Raw genomic sequence first — 22,199 nt, 5'->3', positions numbered from 1 at the left:
AACTTCCACATCCTGAGTTACAGAGATCACTGCAGTCAAAAGACGGAGGCCATGAACTTTTTGTCCTGGAATTCCTACATGAAAGCCAAAAGCTTTGTAACTAACTGAGTACATCTCTCAGAAAGACTTTCGGCAGCCTCTTTTCTCCTGTTCCTGGGTCTCTGTCGCCTGCCTCTAACCCTATCATCTCTTCTTTCATCTCCCACCTTCAGCTTGCTTTCCGCTGTACGCCTGGCTTTGTGCGCCATTTCCTGCCTTTAAGCTATGGCACTGAGCACGTTCAAATCCCTGTCAATTAAAACCGCAGAGCAGCGAGCCCTCCTGGGACAACTGCTCTGTTTTCAGCTGGTTTAGCCTGTAGGGCCCGAGCACTTGAAAGCTTCACTTCAGCGTCTGTGAAGATCAGATCTTGGAGATGTCACTGTCTGCTGGCCCTTTGCGAACCCATGTCATCTGCTTTGGTAGCTGTTATTTCAAAGCCTTTCCGTCTCCTCTCCAACTCCGCCCTGAGCAAAGACAGCAAGTTCGGTGAGGTGGTCTCACACGGCAGTCTGCTGGAAGACCTGTGCGGCTTCACACACTCCCCTGTGATGCCAATAGACTTCAAGTTTCCAAGCAGGCCACGTTGTATGTTCAGAAATGTCACAACATTTTTATTAATATGAAAAAGAGAAATTGAATAAATCTGGAGGTAAGTCAGCACTTAAGGTCCATGAAATAACCAGGGCTCAGGTACTCTATCTCAGCTCATTGCAGGAGCCTTTTCTAGTTCTAAAAGGAATAGCAAGATAATTGAAATCTCACCTGCTCTGGCAACACTATCAGTGAATACCATTGGGAACAGTTTTAATTAGCATTTTAATCATCAGCACCTACTTGGGAGCCCTCTTAAAAATCTGCCTAAACAGATCTATGCAAAGAGCACCTTACTACTGCAAGAAAACGCAAGGCCGGATCAAAGTTCCTTTGGGTTTCCATCGCTAACAGTGCGTCAGTCAATTTGCTACAGAAAATGGGCAGTAATGCTCAGTTACTCTTCTCATCAAAGCTAGGAATAGTGCCTTGAATCCAAGAGTGAAACTGCAAGGAACAAGCCTAAAGGACACTGTAAACCTGTCTGCGGTCGATGTAGCTATGTCAGGACACCCAGCAGAGAGAAGCAGGAGGGAATAGGGAAAATGCCAGCCTAGGAATTAAGAGAACCAAGTTCAAATCCCAGCTACACCTTGGCTAATACACTTCTCTGGGCTTTGGGTTCAATTGTAATTAAAAAAAAAAAAAGGACGACATAGTCCCATCTTAGTGAAACACTACTTTTTCTTTCTTTTGCCACTTACAAATGAACTGAGTGCTATATTCCTTCCTCCTTCCCATTTCCTTTTTTTTAAAACAGACATGATCTTATAAGATGGGAGAAACCAAAAGTACTGATGCCAAAGTCCTCTTGTGAGTCTGTCTTCAGAAGCCAAGAGAATTACTGGCACTAGCCCAGGAAAATCTACTGCAAAGCAACAAATAATAGTACAGGTTTGGATAGCAGCTAGACTTGCAAGCCTAAGAGTAATGCAAAGTAAAGCAAACACAAAATAGTTACAATGATGATTGGCAGGGATATGATGACTGCTGGAAATGAAAGTGCTATGAATAATTAGCCACCTCTGACCCAGGAAAACATTGGCTTCATTTAATGCAAACGGTATTGGGGAGGAGAATCCAGCTATTCATTGTGCCTTTCCCCTCATCAGAAAAATTCATTTCCTCTCTACTATTGAGCAATGAAAAATACCTGATTGGATCTGTTGAGACAACTTCACACAGAAGATTTGGAATGAAGAATTAAAGAGCCCATGGGATGATACTAAAATTAATCCTCTTAAAACAGGAGGGGGCTGGAAGGGGAAATGCACATATATCTCCTATTTTAGTGAAGAATTAAAATAAATCCCTTAAGGAAACAAATCAGTTTGGACATTTCATTGAAATCCTAATGTCATTGTTGCTGAATAGGTGTGGGATGTCAGTGCATGAACAAGGACATTTCTCATTCCCCAATCCTCCTCCTGTTCTTTCCCATTACTACTCATTTCTTCCTACACTGCCAGCTGCTTCCTGCCTTCCTACTCTGCTGCTTTCTCTGAACGCCTGCCGGCCCTCTCTCCATCTGTCTCACGTCTTTGCTGAATACCAGCTCTTCACCGGCCTATCTGCTGATAGGTCTCACCCTCGCACCGATGACAACTTCATTTGGGGCCCTTGGCACACCTTGGCTGCAATAATTGGTCTTCTTTAGCCATGGCTCCGAGGCTTAAGAGACAGCAAAAGCAAAGATACGTTCTTACAGTAGGGTGAGATACTTCTTGCCTGTGTGCTCATCAAGCCCTTTTACCTTTCCTCAGATGAAATCTGAAGAGTGAGGCATCTCTGATGGGAGAGAAGCCTGAAGATAAAAGACAGCATTATCCCTTGCGACAGCTTTTGGCTAGGGGTGGATGGGATGGAGTGAAGCCTGACTGGGAGTGAAACACAAACAGCTTGAACTAACTGGCTCCCTGGCAATCTCTGTTGCCTTCAGCACGCACAACACATTCAACATAAGCAGGTACTCCTTGGAAATCAGACATTACAGCTCCTCTGGTAAATGCTGGCTCAGGCCTGTGTTTTGGCTACTGCATAACCTTACCAAGTAAGTTTTAACCCTGGTTCTCCAGGGCCAACAGAAATACAGGCTGAAGGCTATTATGACAAGGAAGCTTTTGGTTACTATTCTTACCCCTCTGCACCATCACTGGAGTGCAGAAGTTTCTTGCACCAGCAAGAAAAACAGGCACCAAAAAGAAGGCAGTTCAGCTTGGTTCTAGGACAAGTTTGCAAAGCTCAAGAAGCAAAATGTACTTACTTGTAGTTAAAGAAGTCTGCTCTGGAATTGCTGGAAACACAGAAAAGCCTATCACTTTTCCAAGCAAATCTGTGGTCTCCTGTCCCCTCTAGGGAGCTTGCGGCTTCCTACTAGACCTTTCTGTTCACTCAGACAAGCTATTATTTTTTGTCAAATATTTGCATCTTATGGAACATCAGCAACTGCAATTCTTTCCCCTTTCCTCCCATACCTTGCCATTAAAAAAATTACAAGTTCCTTAATAAAGGTGTCATGACAAATCCCTGCATCCCCAGTTAGCATGAAGGTTTTCTTCTCCCCAAGACACAGATAACTGACTTCCCTCAAAGCCGTTGATGTCTATGCTTCAACCCTGTTGTCTCTGTCAGTCCCACCCTTTCCAGCAGCACTTTGAGCCTCTGGTAAAGTGCAACAAAGAACATTAGTCATTGCACTAAGTCAGCAGACATAGAACTCCTAAGACAACATGACAGTGTTTAACAATATAAACTAAATTTACAGGAGAAAGCAGCTGGTATGAAAATAACTGCATCTGCTTCCCTCCCGACATTCTCTCACTTGCATGCGCTTAGCAGATATGATGATGAATCACATTTAATCACATGCTATTAGAGGAAGATCAGACTGCGCAGTGTGACCAGGTTAATAGGTTGGAGATATGCATATCTGATGCCCAATTAAAACATTTCTAAAGATAGAACTCAAATTGCAATTTTCTTTAGGAGCTGTGCCTCCTCACTTTATGGATCAGGCAAGCAGCTCTGTCTTCCATGACTTGCAGGCAAACAAAGGGCCAAAGAAAATTCATTTGCTCGAGAGTTTACCACATAATTCCTACTGAATTGTTTTAGGTTATCCAGATTAATTGGAGGGAGGACTGGGAGAGACTGCTGGCTCGCATTGGCTTCTGTGATAAAAGTTTGACCATTAACATAATTTTCTAGGATAAGATATTGCTTAAACACTATCTAGCTGCCAATTGCATGCTCTAGGTGCACCATCTCTAACATAAAAAATAGACTAATATGTTTAATAAAAAAGGAACTAGATTGCTTCCCCAGCATTTTTCAGGTATCCCATCTCCTCTTCAGCTCTATTTGCATACCCACATGGCTCTCTTACATCATATCATGAGGTTGTCTTCCTACAATGCCCATAAAAAGCAGAGATGGGGAGGCTTTTCCTTTGCAATCTAATCCACATTTTATTCTAATACCAATGAATCCACAGCATTCTCCAAATGGGTTGAAGAAGCATCTTTTCACCTGGTTCTGCTGAGGAAATATCCTCAGCAAGACCTGGTGGAAGAACTCAGGTGTTCTTTTTCAGTTCATGCTCTCTCCTACTACAGCTCTGCTCCCAGCTCTGATGTACTGCAGGTCCAGGGACTTCTCCTCTGTGGTGGGGGTTACCAACACACACAGAGAACAAGCTCATTCACTGAAAACAAACTATCATGGCAAAAGCCATAAAGTAGTTAATAGTTGCAACACTTACGGATGGAATATTAAGAAGTACTCACAGACCTGCATTTCCCTAAGTGATGTTTTCATTCAGCAGGACAGAGATATCCTTGAAAAAAACATGTCTGCAACAAAGATTTCAAAATTAGGTGCCTAAGATTAGGCTCCTAAACCCATAATTAAGTCTTTAAGTAAATGGCCTGATTTTCTTGAGTTTTGAACACACAGCTGCTCAGATTGCCTTCATTAGGAACAGAGGGATGCAAGGCTCTTTGAAAAAGAAAGAAGAAAGAAAGGAATCAGACCACTTAGCAGGACACATGGTGGAATTAAATAGCTAGCCTGAAGTCAATTCTTTCAAAAATGGTTACCTTCATCCTTTTTACCTCAGTTTCAAGCCTACTGCCCAACACATTAAACACTGAAAAGAAAATTATACCTGCATACGTGAATGCATGAATTTACCTTTCAACTCCATTTAAAGGCATTTTTCATAACAGCGCAGAAAAATATTAGATGTAGGAACAAAAGCACCACAGTATATGAGCAGACAAAGTCATATCTTGGTACCACAATATGAGCCAAGTCCTATACAGGTCAGACCTGTGCATCATACAGCATCCTGAGGGAGATGATGTAGATTTCCTGAGTCCTGTTCTAACTCCATTGGCAGGGTTAAGCCTACTGGGATTCAATTGCATTCCTAATTCTGTATACATTTAACAGTGCATTTACGAAGGATTATTTCTACAGCAGGATTCAACAACACTTTCATTAATCTCTCAAAATTACAGCCATTTTATTACTGCAGAATACATAGTCCATTTACATATTAAAAACAAAACTTTTATGCAAACATTGAATTACGCAAAGTGAGATCAACGCTATTTTGGTCAGCTATATAACATTAGAAACAAGAGTCTTTTTATATCAACCTTTGTTTCCCTTATAAACAAAAGCTTCCTAAGAACTTCTCCAAGACTTTATTGGATTAAAATGAAGATAATTACAGGAGAACTCAGATGAACCCACTGGCTGTCTTGTATTGAAATGTAGCCAGTACCATCTACTTGAATGCCAACACAACTTGGCGGGGACCCAAAAGCATTTTTGTTTCATCGCTTTTTTTGCCTACATCGAGGGAGCAGGTGAATTCTCTCTGGGTCCTGGAGGAAGGAGTGTCCAACTTAGCCACCCTCACAGTCAGCACTAACTAGCGCTATTGCAGGCAGGGTAGGCAAACTCGGCACTAGAAGGAGGCCTGAAAAGTGAATGGTGCTTGCAGAGCAACACATTTGAACGATCTCTGAAGAAAACTTTTGCCATTAAAGCTTTGGGTTTATGGAGGACTTCTAGGATTCTTAGTTATTTCAAAATCTATTTCAACAGACACTCCATCCACATTTTAATGTGAGGAGGGGAAAATGCAAAAGCAGAGATGATATATCTGCTATTGCAGAAAAGCTTAAATCAGCTACAGTATAAATTGGCTGATCTGGCCTTTCTGTACTCATTTTATGCTATTCTCAAGTGGACAGTGTCTGTTTTCTTTAGTTTTCTTTCCAAACAGGGATCAGTCAATTAGTCTGCACATTCTGAACTAAAAGGACATATATACCAAACAATAACGTCACCAGTGAATCTCTAGAGACTACACAAGGCAGGAAGTAGAAGGGAAGACAAATGCTAGGGAGGACAGCGAGACAGAATTCAGCCAGTTATTCTGCAACAGAACATTTTACTTAAGATAGTGTGGGGAAAACTGCCAATTCTTCAGTAATGGAGTACTGAAACAGGCCACCTATGAAGGTGATGAAGTCTTCTTCAGTGGAGGTTAAGAGGGAATTAGTAAAACAGCCATCAGGGATGGTACACTCATAAGTGATCCTGCCTCAGCACAGGTCCTTCATAATGACAGCAGCAACCCTGAGCTCTGTCTTCTAAGCTAAAGGATGCTTTTGGCTACATCATACATATGGCTACACCAGTAGCTTTATAAAGGATCACAGTTGGTCTGCAAAAATATTTTGCAAAAGACAATTCAGCTGCATGAGTGATTAGGGCAAAGAGGAATTAAACACAAGAGCTTCTTAGAAGTGAGCAGCCTAGACAGAATGCATAAATCCTCAGCCTGGAAAGCCACGGTGTGCCATCTGCACACCTTCAGCCACAGTGCAGATAGGTTTCTTAGGTGCTGTGAAACCCTTTTCAAGAGCAGTGCACAGGGCTACTTATTTGGGGAGGGACTAGGGAGGAAAAGAAAAGGTTACATGAGAGATTTCTGAAAATTAATATTCTGCTGTTAGCAGTCTCACACATCAGCATCCTGTCTGGTGGCATGAATCACTCTAGAGAAGTACTTACACATAACAGTACTGTGTGTCTTAGATATGTCCTGCCCACTTGATGCCTTTTCAGGCATTTAGCAGAAGCCAAAAGTAATCACGATTTTGAAGGCAATTTTTATGCAGAGTTTTAATGTTTCCTTAAAAAAAAAATCCACATACACAGCACAAAAGGTCAGTACCAATCCCATGTCCCTGCTTTGGGGAATGATGGAAGGGGAGGAAGAGGAAAAGATCAAAATCATTACCTGAGTGGACTTATAAAATCACACCTTTTGGAGCAGTTCCAAAGTGCCTTTTTCCCACTATTTTAGTTGGAAAGAACAAGGAAAAAATCGTAAAGGTGGGAGGCGAAAACATGAACAGTTACAGAACATACAACAGCTTTGTCAGCTTGTTCCACTGACATTCGTTTGATGCAAGGGATTCGTGTGCTGCAAGTCACACAGATTCCAAGTGGCTTGAATACTGCAGAACAAAGTCTATCTTAATAACCATCAGCTTCCAGCAGCAGCTCTTCCCAATCTAGACAGAGCTGCAAATTAAATAAGCTTCTTTAAGCCACTCATTTTTGCTTAGTTCTAGCCAGTCTGAAGCACAGAAAACACCTGGTATTTTCATTAACTCCTAAAGAGAACTTTCATTCCTTCGCTGGCGGTGTGACAGGACTCAGCGACTTTCTCTAGTACAGGACTTTGATGGCATGCAAAAAGCCTAATGTCTTAAATAGCTAAAAAGCACCACAGCCCCCTCCAGCACTGAGAGACTGTTGCACTGACCCCTTCGTGCAGAATCTGGTGCTGCTGGCTGAGAAGCAAATTCAAGATCTGCAGAAAGTTTTAAGAAATTCTACTGCTTTTATACATTCTATTGAGGAGGTTACATCCTCATTTAATATTTCATCTGCTGGCCAAGAAGAAAGATAGTGAAGATCTGATTAGGCAAATATGCAAGAAAAACATCAGAAAGGTTAAATACCTCGTAAAAATTCTGGATGACAGAAACAGTTTCCCTGCTTTGGAGGCAGAGCCTCCCCGGGCTGTGTCACACCACCACTGCACCTTTGCAAGACCTCTGAGTCAACAGTTCTCTTCAAGCCAGAGGATTGTGCAATTCCAGGGAGGCCCACGCATAGCTCAGAGCATCCAGACTCTTGGCTGGTTAGTCTTGCTAAAATGCGGAAAAAAAACCTAACAAAAATAAAAATCCTCTCCCCTTACATTACGAAGAAAACAGAGAAGCATTTGGAAAGATATAAGTGAACTAGTCAGCATGACCCTGCTAGTTTCTAGTCACTGACTTTCACAAAGGAGATAAGAAGTAGGAGTTGGAATGAGTTTGTCAAGGACTTTATGTACCATCTACAGAACAGCATTTGGCATCTCTTGCTCATGTGTCAAATGAGTGCCTCTGCAGTATTGCAAATACAGGTTTTGAATTTTTTTTTAAAGAGAGTTTAATGCTGATTTAACAAATGTGAGAAATAAATCATCTATTTACAGGACAAATCACAAATGTGCCAATAGAGAAGTATTATCAAGCTGCTTAAATTCTGCCACAGCCGAGTAACAGGAAAAATGATTCTCAAGGTCTTGGCTTGCCTGCCTGAGTTTTAAGGAATCAGCTGTGGTGTTGGGGACATCTGGTTTGCAGCTGTCAGAGAATTTAGAAGTTGCAATCTTTATCTCTAGAGTTTGGCAACATGGAGATAGAATCTTGTGATGCTATTACTGATATGGAGGTCCGTGAATCTAAGTTCAACACCTTTCATTATATCAGGTTACCGTACAAAATGAGTTCTTTACCAGAAACAAGTCATTAGCTAATATCAATACCCCCAATTTCATAATTAGGCTGTACATATACATGTGCACATGCTCTGTACAAGAGATTTGAAGCTCAACACTAATCTTTACAGCAGTGAGCTTATTTTCAGCTTCCCAGAAATGTCAATAAAATACAAAGAAAGGATCTGGCACTAAGTAGTGACCTGCAAAGATCATAGAATTAAACAAAATGCAAACTATTTTATGACCTCAAATATTGATGTGCCCCTGTCACTGAACTCTTCCATCACTTTCTGGGCATAAAAGTGATGTAAAAATAAATGCTATCTAGTGAAGATACTGTTGTACAATATATTACATTAGTGGAATTCACTTCCCCTCATAATTTAGCTTCTTCACCAAGTAGCAGTTTGCCACAGTGATTTGGATTATCTTCAAACAGCACAAATGGTACAGTAACAATGTACCAGATGAATTTCAGGCTCTTACAAGTCCAGTCTGAAGTGTATAGAGAGTTTAGAAGGCCTTAAAGACTGCTGTTAGACCTCCCAAATTCGTTGCACAATAAGGCATCGTGTTAGGGAGAACAATGGAACTGGTGCCAAGTGAATTGTTCTTGCTCTAGCTGGAAGACAAATGTTGCACATTTCATCAGGTCTGCTCAATATATGCAAGAGGTTTCAATCCAAACATTGCTACCAAGTAGCTTAAAAAATAGTCTGAAAAAAGTGTTAAGAAAAGCACTTAGGACCTATACAAGCTGATGTGTCCACATCCAGTATTGGGAATCCCTTATTGGATGTGGGCCCTCGGGCAACACATGAACTTCCAAAAAGATAGCAGTATAATGGCTTTGGCTACCTTGTACAACCAGAAAGAGTTGCTCAATCTTTCAGAGTACCAGATTTAATTTTTAAGGCAATTCTTACACTCTCATTGAGTATCACAGAAAAGCTTCTCTATTATTTTCCATAATGGCCTAAGCTCTGGCCAAATTTGACTATCAGGGTTTAAGTCAAATTTCAGAACAGATTTCAAAAAAATGAGAGAGAGAACAAAAAAACCTGCAGTTGCTATATTATGCTATTTATAATGACATTAGTCACACTCATTAGAAGAATATTGTGCTTTATGATCCTTATGGCTTACTGGGAGAATCAGGTAAGATTCACAATGTTTGCACTCACTAATATCTTCCTCAGGCTTTGGCTTTAAGGTGCTCCTGGGACCACAACACCACAAACAATGAAAATCGGCCAAAATAATCATGTTGTACTTAGCACTTGGCATGATATGATGACGATAGATACCATATCCAAAGTCTTAGGCTCTTTAGAGATAAGAGCTCGACTAGACAGTTATATTCAGGTGGTTTTACAGCTACCACTGTTCACTCATGTACAGAGATACTCACCCAAGGCCTGGCAATGCACTGAAGAGCCTCAAAGGATTATGAAGAAGCCATTAACATACTACATGTAGAATCATGACAACTCTCCACTCTCGAATCTGACACTGACCTTGACTAATTTCTGCCTCTCTTGGTCATTTCAGATGACTGAAAATATTGCTTGTACTATCCGCATTTTCCAAATTCTAAAGGCAAATCTCATCCTGCTGAGAATTCATAGGCCTCCCATCCTAATCTTCACCAGACATTCTGCCTTAAATGCTACTGTCTTGTTTAGGTTAGCAGTCAGGCCTGTGACAGCTCTATACGCTGCCTTCTGGAGCTCCCCAGCTCCCCAGCATATTCACGCCTGTTTCGCAGATGGGGGGAGCGTTGCCATATGCCAATTCAGTAGCAATTTTTAACTCACAATCAAAAGCATCCAGAAAGTCAGTATGCAGGTTTTTCTGCCATATGGAGGAATTGTTATTTGGCCTTTTCTCTAACTGTATCTCATTAAGCAAAAGGAAAGAAAAAGGGGAGGAGATTCTTTTCTTCTTCTTTACGTATCTTGCCCTGGCGTTCATCTTCCTTTGAAAGACAGCCTTCATTCCTGGTACCTAGAAAAAAAGTCAGAGCAGAAGGAAGCTATATGAATCCAGGCTATTAAGGATAATACTCCATCCAATTCAACATATTTTCTGTCTTTTACATTCTGAATATGACTTCTTTCAGGCAAAAGGGAGAAGTATTACAGAGAGTTAGGAATGGTTCTACTGGGCTCAGAAAGACCAGACTAGAGGAAGACCCACACCTTCCATGAAGTCTTTAATGGTGCATTGCTTACAGTAAAGCTATTTTATTACCTCCATATACTGCAGCATTGTGAAGGTGTCAGTAATAGAATCATCTGAGACTTTGGCTGGAGTTCTGCATTTATTTCATATAGAAACTATTGTGGCATTAGCATAATATGGACATTTGTGTTGTAAATTTACAGAGTCATTACCTTGGCTAGTGTACAAACAGAAAACAATCAGGTACAGGTTTAAAAGTTATAAAGATATATAGAAACCTCAGAGCTCCGCTGCTTCCTTACGATCTTCCTCAATGTAGAAAGATGTCAGGAGGAAAAAACTTCCCCCAAAGACACCAACAAACGCACACACGAAGAAGCTGTACTGCAGGCTCCAGAAACTCCACTGGATTGAGTCAGCATTCTTGGCCTGAATAGCATTAGAGATCTAGGGAGGGAACAACGCTGTCATTTATCTGCAATAACGCCATCTTTTTGGTTTAAGCAGACTGTTTATGGTGTGGTCGCTGAAAAGAACAGAACTGGGCAGATAGGGAAGAAAAGCCTGCTACCTGCATTTGTCAAACCCAGTACCCAGTACGTCTGTACTTCTCCACTGCTTAGCTTCCATTTGATCTAGGAGTTTCATCTTCTTTTATATCTTCAGTGCCTCCAATCACAGGAGCTGGAGATATTGCAGCCGTGGCCTTTTGATGCTTTCAGACTCTGCTCTGCTTTTCTGCTTTTTTTTCTGGCCAGTAAGCATTGGCTCCCTTTACCATTTTCTAGCCCATCTCCAGACAGCCAGCATAGAGCAGATTTAACATTTGGCAATAATTATTATCATTTCTTGATGTTATTTGATAACTTTATCGATACATCCCTAATCAGCATCAAATGGATGGAAACAAGGAACTGGCATCAGTTACAGGCACAAGCAACAACACTCATTAAAAAAGGGAAGACCTGGAAATTGATTTCAGAGACAAGACTGGAGTCTGCTTTTGAGCCAAAAGGCATCTGAGGAGTCAAGGAGTGACATTATGAGAAACTGGGAAGAAGAAGATATCAGGCAGCTGCTTTTTGCACTGGCTGTAGGATGAGATTGTAAAAGCTATAAATGACCCACATTAATTTTATTTTTGTAGACAGAAGGAAAAGCTGATTTCAAGAAACCCAGTAAGATTCAATACTTAATCCATGAAATTAAAATCTCATTTTAGTATAAAACCAAAAGATGAATGTTGAATGCAGTAATTTTTATTCCATGTTTGTCCCTGATAGTTACAGTATGCTGCGTGACTTGAAATACACAAATATGAGACTCTTTAACCTTTGCTTGGCTTAATATGATTATTTATGACAGTTTTAGGCAGATAAGAGCAAGATCAACTCTAAATGGGTACCTAGGGACTACAGCAGGTATAATGGCTGAAATGCAAACCAAATGCATTTAATTTTAAAATGCTCGTTAGGGAAATCTCTAGAGCTCAAAGTGAAAGAAACAGACTGAGGAAGACTATTCACTGAATCTCCAGACAGGTTTTAAGCTAAAGGGTTAGCTCAAGGAGGGCAGTAAACAATTGCAAGACCTGAATGCAGAAGATCCAGTGTTTGAGCAACAGCAGACATGGGCAGATTTGCTATACTGGTTCACAGAAGCATTCCAGAACAGCGTTGGGCTTATCGCACAGGACCCCACTTGGACATACAACAGGTTCACTCCTGGACTTTTTGTCTCTGTTCTTTGCGAAGTTGCAAGGTTATGTGAGGATAATCTCATTGGTATATACCATGACAAACTTTTTTTTGTCTTCACACTTTTCAATTAGCTGCTATTTAAGGCGGCTGCCTGCAAGGTACTCCATACAGAAGCGTTCTGCATACAGTTACTAGCAGGACGCAGCAGCACATTCAGCAGGAAGCCCTAATTCTACCTGTGCCTCAAAGACGGCAAAGAACGGTGGGTAAGAGAGACAAACATTTTCACCTTTCAAGCAGGAAGCACAAATCAATAGAATATTCAAGGAAGGGAGAATGCACAAGATGTATTTCAGTTTTACTGACAGCTCCCGTTTTTGTGCATTGTTTCAGTGATTTTTCATGACACAAGGATATCGGTTACCATCTTCCCCCATGCTTACAGCCAAATCAGTCCTAGGGCAATAGTTTTGTAGTATACTCCAATGAGTAAAGCAATCTCTTCATCTGCCCCGAAAAGAGACCCAGTAGTTTTAACCACCCAGGAAGAAGCTCTCTGTGTAAAAGGACTGTCTTGTCTGCCAGACAGATTAGATAGCTGGGATTTCTGCTGTTCAGCCAGGTTAGGAGGAGGGGGATCTCCTCTGGTTGGACCACCAGCAGCTGTACCTGAAGGCGCTGCTCACTCTGGCATTTCTCTCTGGCCCTATTTTAACATTGTTAACACATAACACAGAAAGAACAGATATTCCCGAGGCAAAGCCTTGTCCAATCATGAGGTGTTTTAACTTCTTACAAAAAAAATTCCATATAAACAAAACTTATAAAAAAAAAGACAACGACTCACTCTCTCCCCCATGCCTAGTAAAGGAGAAGAATCGATGTGGGTGATTGCTTATCTACTGTATGCAGAGTTAGTGGCTCTTCAATCAAAAATAATGAAAGAAGGAAACAATACTGACAAATATCATCCCCTGGAACGAAAGCAAAGACGAACCACAAAGAGAAGGCAGCACTAGGCTGCTTTGTCCAGTAGCACCTAAGATCAAGTAACAGTAGCAAAGGCAAGGAAATCAGGTCTCGAGCAATTGGGAAATCCTGGAACCTGGCTTTGCCAGGAAGACACTACCATCACATAGGGTCAGTTGGACAACAAAGACTAAATAGAGGGATATCGTTACTTCTCTGCTGTTAAAAAGAAATGTTTGTTGCTTAATTTACTACAAAAGCTTCAGACCAGAAGGCCCCAAGTAACAGTCACTTAATCTGTTTCAGTATTTGGGTTTCACAATTCAGCTTTTAAACCGGAAAAAGGTAATGCTGAGATCATGTAAAAACCCTTAACTCTGCCCTGCTTATGTGTATTAAGAACCTTATAAATACTGAATTAAACACTGCTAGTCTTCACCTAGGAGCTGCATGGTGTCATAGAGACTGTTACAATCCAGACTCATCAGGCACCTGACAGAAAACTTTAGCTTCTTAGTTTTTAAGTTGTGAAATCTTGGGGAGGGGAGGGGGGTAGTTCTTTTCAAAAAGCCAGTCATATTCTAGAATTTGAATCTGTTTGGCAAGACATGACCAACCACTGCATCTCATAACTTGAAATTCTCCAGGAAAGTTCTTCTCAGCTAATTTTAGGAATTCCACAGCTAAAATTAACTATAAAGTATACAGTCTCAAAGTTATTAAGTGTGCAGAAGCCAAGCAGCTTCATAAGGTTCAGAGATTAACAAATTTAACATTCATGTAAATATTGCTGCATATCAATGCAATTTTCAAAGGCCTGAAGACATTAAAAATAAAACTAGCATTTAAAAGATCATTCATTTGATATTTTCAGAGTATCTTCCAATCAAAATTTTAAATGGCATCCCATTTTATCCATTAAAATTTCTTATTGTTTTGGGAAGTATATGAAATTTCTTCCCTTTTTTTCCTAGTCTCATGTAGTTCAGGTCACCTTAAGTAATTAAAACAATCACAGCTCAACACTCTAGATGGAAAGTTTAGGTCCCAAATTGTAAAGTTTAAGGTAATTTGAGACCAGAGCTTGGAATGCCAAGTAGTATCAAATGGCAACCATTGATGTTACTCTTGTTCTAATTTTCATTTTCAAGAAAGTTTTAAGTAATTGCAAGATTTCATATGTAAAGATTTGAACTAAGAATTTTAGTTTTCAATATATAAAATGGTATTTGATTAATTTCCACAAAACTCCTCACTAATTTAGCAGAAAGTGTGTAAATCTGAGTACAATACCCAAGAAACTGTCATTGCAAAAACTAATGCCTTAAAAAATTTATGTATTTGCAGATTTGCAATCAAAATAAATTTCTACACGCTGCATGGAACTATTCACATATATAGGGATAGGATTATATTCTACATACCTGCACTGTCACAGAACCAGCAGCTGCACTCAAGCAATTCCGAAAAAAATGTGTTTAGAAGAATGTTGCTTCTGTATTCCAGTATCAAGACCACAACTTGACTAATTTCTAGCTTTGGACAGGAATTGTCTAGGATTCTGTGAGAGTCTGTCTTTCAGTTTCTAAAAGTCTTACCCTAAAGAAAGCTCGGATAAGCAGAGAATTCACTTACAATCCCAATGAGATATGGGCTGCCTGCATCTCCCAGCAAATGGCTCACCAAAATCTGCAGGGCTATAGCTGTAGACTGCCGTCTTGGTGTCACAACATACTGAAACAAAGAACAAAGCAAAATCCACAAAAGAATGAATATTAGCAGAATGAATCTCATGAATGGACAACTACTTATATGACATTCTAGAGGGATGAATACATTCACCTTTATTTACTTCATATTCAAACACTGTTTGCAAGTTTGGAGATAGAAAGAGTACACTGGATGCTTTGTTTAGAAAAAAAAAATGTTCAAGAAAGCAACACAAAAGGAGGAATGACAGAAAAGTGTGAAAAACATGACTCCCCTGCTACCATTCGTAGGCTCATTGCAGCATGTTCTTGGCCATGCAATTAATGGAAGAGTCCAGTCAGTAACCCTTGCAGTCTTACTGATTTACTAATAAGGAGATCCAGCACTGACAGCCTCTGAGCAAATGTCCTCATGACCCTGTGTCAGCAGGCCTGGCCTAGACTACTGGGGGGAGATTTGGGACAGCTGGTACCTGAGGTTGCTGCCATGGCTAAAAGGATGTCAGCTGAGACCTTCCAGACCATGTGAAAACAGATGGAGGGGACCAACCTTTCCAGACCAGAAGATGGCTGATGGTGGTTTGACGACAGCTTTGATTACAGAAGTTTGTTGCTTCTTACTGGATAGCACCTGAGATATAGCTACTGTAATAACAATATCTCAAAATGATTGTGCTTTTGAGCGCACGCAGTTTAAATAACAAGTTGAAGAAGAAGATGTAGTGTGTGCCCAGAACTCTGAAAAGCATCACAGTGATTATAACTATTTTTAGAAATGGAATACGGTCATTTTGGGGTAATACGGGCTTTAAGTCTGTGCTGCTGGAGGAGATCAACTGTGCCTGAAGAGGTACAGTATGATTCTATATAATTTGCGTTTCTCACCTTCAATAATACGTTTATGGGCAAAGCATTCACAGTCAGAATAATGAGACAGAAACAATTTTAACCCTTCCTACTTCTGTTTTGCAACCACTTGTCACTTGCTCATATCAAAGACTCCCAAGATCTCCCATTCCTCTATTCCTTCCTTGATACAAAAAGCCTAAAAAGACTTAAATCTTCATAAAGGAAGATGTACCCACATGGATAAACTACAACAGGTACAGCTGTCTCAGACTAACTACCCTCAAGTGCGAGTTCACCTGGTGCATGTAAATACTCAATAGTATTTTCATAGCACCCAAACAACACAAATGAAATTAGTGTCACATGTAATAGGCTTACATTTCCGCCCGGCATCTGTTCCAGGGAGGTGGAGCATATGTATTCGCATGTCTTCCTCCACAAGGGCAGATGATTATTTGCCCTTAGTGTGGCCACTGATTAGCTCAAGGAAAAACTGTTTTAATGCTACTGAGAGCACAAGCCTTCACTATTCATTCTGGCTACTGCAGTGTTTGCCACAGAGACCCTACACGATACACAAACAAGATGTAGTAGATTATTAAAAGTATTATTGCCACTTTACAGATATAAAGTACCTTAACCAACAGACCAGCGTTCTGACTGGTGACACTTCTCCCTTATTCTTAGGTAAAGGGCTTAAAGTATTGATATGTGATCACTGACACTATTACTGCTGCGTGGTGTGACTCCAACCACAGTAACTCTAAAAGATGCCTGAGAAAGAAAAGGAAAGGAAGAACCCACCACATATTCATCTAGAGCTTGCAGGCCACCCTGCCATGCCTTATCTCCCTTATCATTGATGGCATCCCGTTGTCGACAGAAGGTGGAGTTCTGGCCTCAAGGGAGTTCAGGCATTTCATGGGCTGCCTGCTTGATTTGGAAATTAAGAAAGCAGGAAAATGGCATCCTCCTAGAGGGATCAGCACTGTATTTGAACTTCAGGATTATAAGGCTCTGACAAATATATTCTATGACATTCACTAAGTGACTGTCCTGACCCTGGCTATCAGCCACTTCAATCCTTTTTAAAAAGTAGGTTTTGATCAGTTCTTCTCCTAAAGTGAGTGGGGTTAAAAAGTGAGCCAGAAATCATAAAACTGATGAATTTGGGAGAATATCTGCATCAGCCTGGACTGTATGAGCTTTGGCATCAACAAGAGCTCTCTTCACAGAAAGCAAAACGTCTTTCTGGCATTGAAGCTTTTTGATTTCATTTTCTTACACAGTAACTGAAATGAACAGAAGTGGACACAATCTGGGAAACCTGAATTGACAAAAATCTGCATTATTCTTGTATGGCTCGCAATCTGAGTGTCCTGGCCCAACACATTAAAAAATTGAAGGCTAATTAATTCCTAAGAAAAATATGTAAACTAAAGGGATTCACTGAATTTGTTTAACAGAAAATGATTATCCCTCTAGTAATTGCTTAAGTGTTATATTCAACCCTTCTGGGGTATGGACATTGGGATGGAGCAAGAGTTTAACTCTGACAGAACAACAAGAGATTTTGCCTTATAATAAAAGAAAGAATTAAAGAAGCCATCCTTGCACCCCCCAGAATGGCACAGAAAAGCCATCCCTGGAATAAGCTTTTCTGTTTGATTTGGGGAACTCACACAATCTTGCCTCCTTTCAGAGGAAAAAGTCTTGTGATTTTTGGAAACTGATCTGACCACCACTGCTCAAAACCTGTGAAATGTCTCATAGCAAATGCATACCTTCCTCAGGGCTCCATAAAAGGGTTCACATACTTAAGCCACTGGCCAGACAGATCCTGACAGGCAAACAGCACAGACCTGTCAATTATTAATATGCCTCTCATGAAAACAAAGGTGTTCTTACCTTATGGTGCATCATACACTATTTAAAGGGTGGCTGGTGTTTTACCAAGGGACAATCTCAAGATATGTAAGTTATTGCGGCTTTGTAGCTGCCTTCAGGAAAACACTAACATGCCTGACAAGACGGGTTTAGAAGAAAAAAAAAGATCCTGCTCTAATGTTTAACTTACAGTTTTATTATCATGCTTTGTGTTTAAAGAGGTGTCAGAATTTTAGGTACAGAAATATTCACCTATCACTAAGATGTAGCAGTATCACAATAGCAACATCAGTGACACATCTTTAGGGTGAATGGAAGGAAATGCATTAGTGGAAATTAAAACTGGAGGGTAAGGAAGCAACATTGTCCAAGACAACAAGGTTAATTGCTCTTTCGAGCAAAATTTCTCTTTTGAGCAAAAAATGCTACCTGCAGTCAGGTCATGACCGATATAGATCATGACCTGTATAAGCAGGACCTATACATACCAGGAAGTTACAGTATTTTAACTATACTGAAAATACAACTCCCTAGCACCAAAGCAGAAACAGGAAGGACAATAAGCTATATTAGTGTAATGGTTTGCATCCAGAGATGGATTTACAGAGGATTCAGCAGCACTGCCTCACTTTCCCACTTGCAACCCCCCATCTGCCCCTAGCAGCAGCTAGCATGACGCGCATTCCTGATTGAAGCATGTTTGAAACCAAAACACTTAAAAGTCATTATTCTGAGAAAAGGTCATGCATAGAATAATGCAAGACTTGCATCTCAATCCAAGCATCATGCCAAGCTTTTCCCTTTGCTGTGGTTTCCATACTGTATGTCTCTCTCTCACAAACCCATTCCTACCAGTTTCTGCCATGTGTGACAATACACGAGCATATGCTGCAGCCTTTCCCTAAAACAGGGCTCTTCTGGGGGATGCTACTTTGGATAATACTTCTCAGTGAGGTCTCCTGTTTTCACAAGGCTCATATGAACTTAGGTCTTCCTGAAATCTCCATCTCTATCAAACTCGGTTGAAATCCATGGTTTCAAAACTTAAGAGAAATCAGACACAGATTGTAGTAAGCCTTTTTTCCCTAGGAAGTGAGGCTAAACATCCCATTTAGATTTAACAGAGCATTTAATCTAAAACAAGAAAGAAAACACACAGATTTGTCCCAAAACAATTAGTAGCACAAATTACAGCCAACTTGGCTATTTCTCCTCTGATCTCTGCCTAGTAAACCCTTCCTGTAGCCAGGCTTTTATAAGCAGTAACATGCCTTACACCCTGCTGGGATGCCAGGAACAGAACTATGAGCAGCGACATGTCCTTTTGCCTACAGCCAAATTTCCTCTCTTCAGGAAGGGACTTTCTTGAGAGCTCACATAACTCCTTCCATTAGGGGGGAGTCTTTCGGTCCTGCTTACCCCATATTGCAACCAGTTTCAGTAAAGAACCACACTGGCGATGCCCCTCTTAACAGGAAATGGCCACGAACGTGGATACACAAATTACTCAGCAACTTAAAACAGCATCTTTGCACCCAGTGGGAGTACTCTATATAATGCAGTTTTATTAAAAGATACAACCTCTCTTTTCACTTTGCACACATACAGCTAGCTTGCATCCCTTCCCATTCCTCGTCTCTCCAAAGTAGATAAATGTAACTATGCAGAAAACATGTATTTTTCATCAGGAATATTTAGACAGAGTGCTTAAAGAATAATAAATTTTAAAGCAGGGCTACCTGGGGAGTTCACTTTGGAGTTACGGAAAAACATTTTCATGACATGCGGTCATCACGTTGCATCCAGTTTCCTGCCAGTTTAAGAACACAGTCATGTGAGACTGGCAATCGGGAAGCTGAAATCCTTGTCATCCCTGGGAAGATACAGTCCAACAGCTCTTTCTCATTGTGGTCATGGCACACATGGGTTAAGACTGAAGATGGCCAGTCTTCCCGAGTTTTGTTTTCTCTCAGAACCTGCCTGGAGTGTCAGCTGGACAATCTGCGCTTTGGGGACAGGCTCTTTTACAGAAATAGAGTTAAAGAAACTCTGGTAGAAAACGCTGACCTTGGAAAGTAGACCCTGCTATGACAGACACTACTAGACTGCAGACTGTCTGTTCTTGGCTCCCCAAGGATATCACATCACCTGCCCTAGCCTCAGATTTCTTTTCTTTAATTGATAATGCCAGGTTGTGTTTGAGAAATACAGATCAAATATTGTTATGCATTTAACATATTGTGGGCATTGCAGGCACCAGAGAGGATAAATGCACTTTAGCCCGCTCAGTGTCCTGCTCCACTTTCTTATTGTTACTGCATTTATTTAACATCTCATATCTGTAACCACAAGAGACGCATGGAACAAAGCTGTAACAAGAAAAATAGCAGGGTAGGAAGCTTCCTATAGTTACCAGGCTCATACAAACTTTGCTTGTGCTGCTATTCAGGCTATTCTGCACAACAGAAACAATATGCAAGAGCTCAGTGCAGTGCAGGATTCACTAGGAACAGAAGAAACCAAACACTCCCACATACAGGGACTTTGAAATAGCCATAACATACATCCTGCCTGTCCAAGGTGACCGCCCAGTTACCCACGCCACATCAGTGATGCAGACGACATCCTACATGCTGTCATCTCCTAGGAGACCCCAGTCTGGATTTCTTGACAGATAAGCAGGGTGCCCCAAACAGATATAATTTGCAATCCCTGTCCTGCTGTCTCTGGAGGGCTTAGAGATCCTCCTGCAGACTATGTGACAGAGCTGTCAGCTAAAAAAGCAGATGGAACAGACAGGCTGGTAAACGCTTCTGCACCTCCCAGGGCTCGTCCAAACAAAGACAGGGACACGTCAGTAGCCTTCCCAACCCTACAGGTTCCAGTTCCAGCATCTTCACACTCTGAGCTGCCAAAAGCCTAAATACAGAGTCCAATACCTCACAGATGGTAAGCGTATTTCACATGGGAGCCTCCACACACAGCCTCCCAAATAGCCAGAGTATTGTAACTAAGGCAGCTACAGCACCTCTCCACTTGCACATTATGACTGCAGTTGTACAGTAGATACCTTCATGTTTACAGCTGAATAAGGGGCACAAAGGTTGCTACATGCAATGAATCTTGATGTATTAGCCACAAAGGAAGAAAGTCCTTATCATTCAGCCAGCATCTTCCTTTTTCTTCAGCTCCACAGGTTGCAGGATAAATAAATTCCTAGCTACATTGTCTGGTTAGCAGTGCCATGTGGGGAGGAAGAAAAGTCATTTTCATGGCAGAATAAGAACATGCATTTGCAAATCCAGCCACATTATCAGAAATTCTACCAGTTCACACAGGAAACAATGCAAAAAGACAAATTACTATCGTTATCTGTGGCACCCTTCAGTCAATATAATAGCAGTAATACACTGAACCCATCGGTTTTCAGCAGGATGAAATAGAACTCCCAAGCAAGATTGCCACTGAATGAGCAGACATCCACAAATTCAGGTAAACTCCATCATTTTTCTGATTAAAAAAACCCTAAACATTTAGAATTCAATAGTTCCAAACCAAAAAACATTGATGGTAAGTGTACATTTGCTCAGGGGGAACACAGTACTACAGAGGGGAGAGCTCTGCTCTGCCAAACCTCTCACCTTCCCACTTGTTCCAATTGATGCAGTATTGCTTGTACCTAAAAAAAATATAATTTTCTAAAATGAATACAAATGAAAGAATGTCAGTCACTCAGGAGACAAGAGCTTCCTCCTCTTACGGATTTACATCGATCAAGGATATGGTAATGACACTCAAAATAGATTTCTTATATGCTGGAATATGAAGCAGCTTTCCCTAAGCAAGCTGAGACCCGAGGCACTGAGCTGAATGAAAGCACAGCTCCTTGCAGACTTTGCAGTTTGGGTTCAGAAAGGCATGGTGTGAAGGAGCTGCCTGTGCCTTTGTTGCCCCATGCTAAATCAACAGTACCTGACTCAGCGATGTCACCTTCATCAACCGAGAAACTTGTACATTCTGGGCTGACAGAATGTTGCTAGTGACAAAACCTCAGTTGCAACTCTTCATTTCCTGTGGTTGCAAGCAATGATGAGAGTCTTGTGGGCAACCATGTTCCTCCTGAGCCATGAGCTAAGACTCTGAGTGAGGGCCTGCAAGTTCTCTTTACTGTCCTAAACTCATGTGACATGTTGTGTGCATCACGCATGTTGTGCTACATACTAATGCTTTCACTGTGGTTCTTACATGAAAGATTTATTATGACAGTAGAGTTTGTGATAGCAATCTGCAAATGGATTTGAACTCCCTTGGAATAAAAACCTATTACATAAAATACAAGATGCTTATGTGATTTGGCTCTCTTCAGCTACTAGTGTTCCATAATTAGCCTGAGGGTGGGAAACTCAG

At 40.9% G+C, this 22,199-nt stretch overlaps 1 protein-coding gene across 1 annotated transcript in view; it reads right to left on the bottom strand.

Annotated features, from left to right (window-relative positions):
• Positions 1-9,683: 9,683 nt before the first annotated feature.
• The window catches only part of LOC112964970 (protein spinster homolog 3-like), a 42,302-nt gene continuing 29,786 nt past the window's right edge, over positions 9,684-22,199 (bottom strand). Inside the window, exons 12-14 of the mRNA XM_026063607.1 lie at positions 14,983-15,081; positions 10,957-11,125; positions 9,684-10,501 (exon numbers count right to left, since the gene is read on the bottom strand). Of these exons, the coding sequence (XP_025919392.1) occupies positions 10,958-11,125; positions 14,983-15,081 (267 nt within the window). The 3' untranslated portion in view covers positions 9,684-10,501; position 10,957. The remainder of the gene's footprint in view (positions 10,502-10,956; positions 11,126-14,982; positions 15,082-22,199) is intronic.

Source organism: Apteryx rowi, unplaced genomic scaffold, assembly GCF_003343035.1.
Source record: "Apteryx rowi isolate R43461 unplaced genomic scaffold, aptRow1 scaffold_20, whole genome shotgun sequence".
NCBI classification, from domain to species: Eukaryota; Metazoa; Chordata; class Aves; order Apterygiformes; family Apterygidae; genus Apteryx; species Apteryx rowi.
This window is presented reverse-complemented; position numbering and strand designations above follow the sequence as displayed.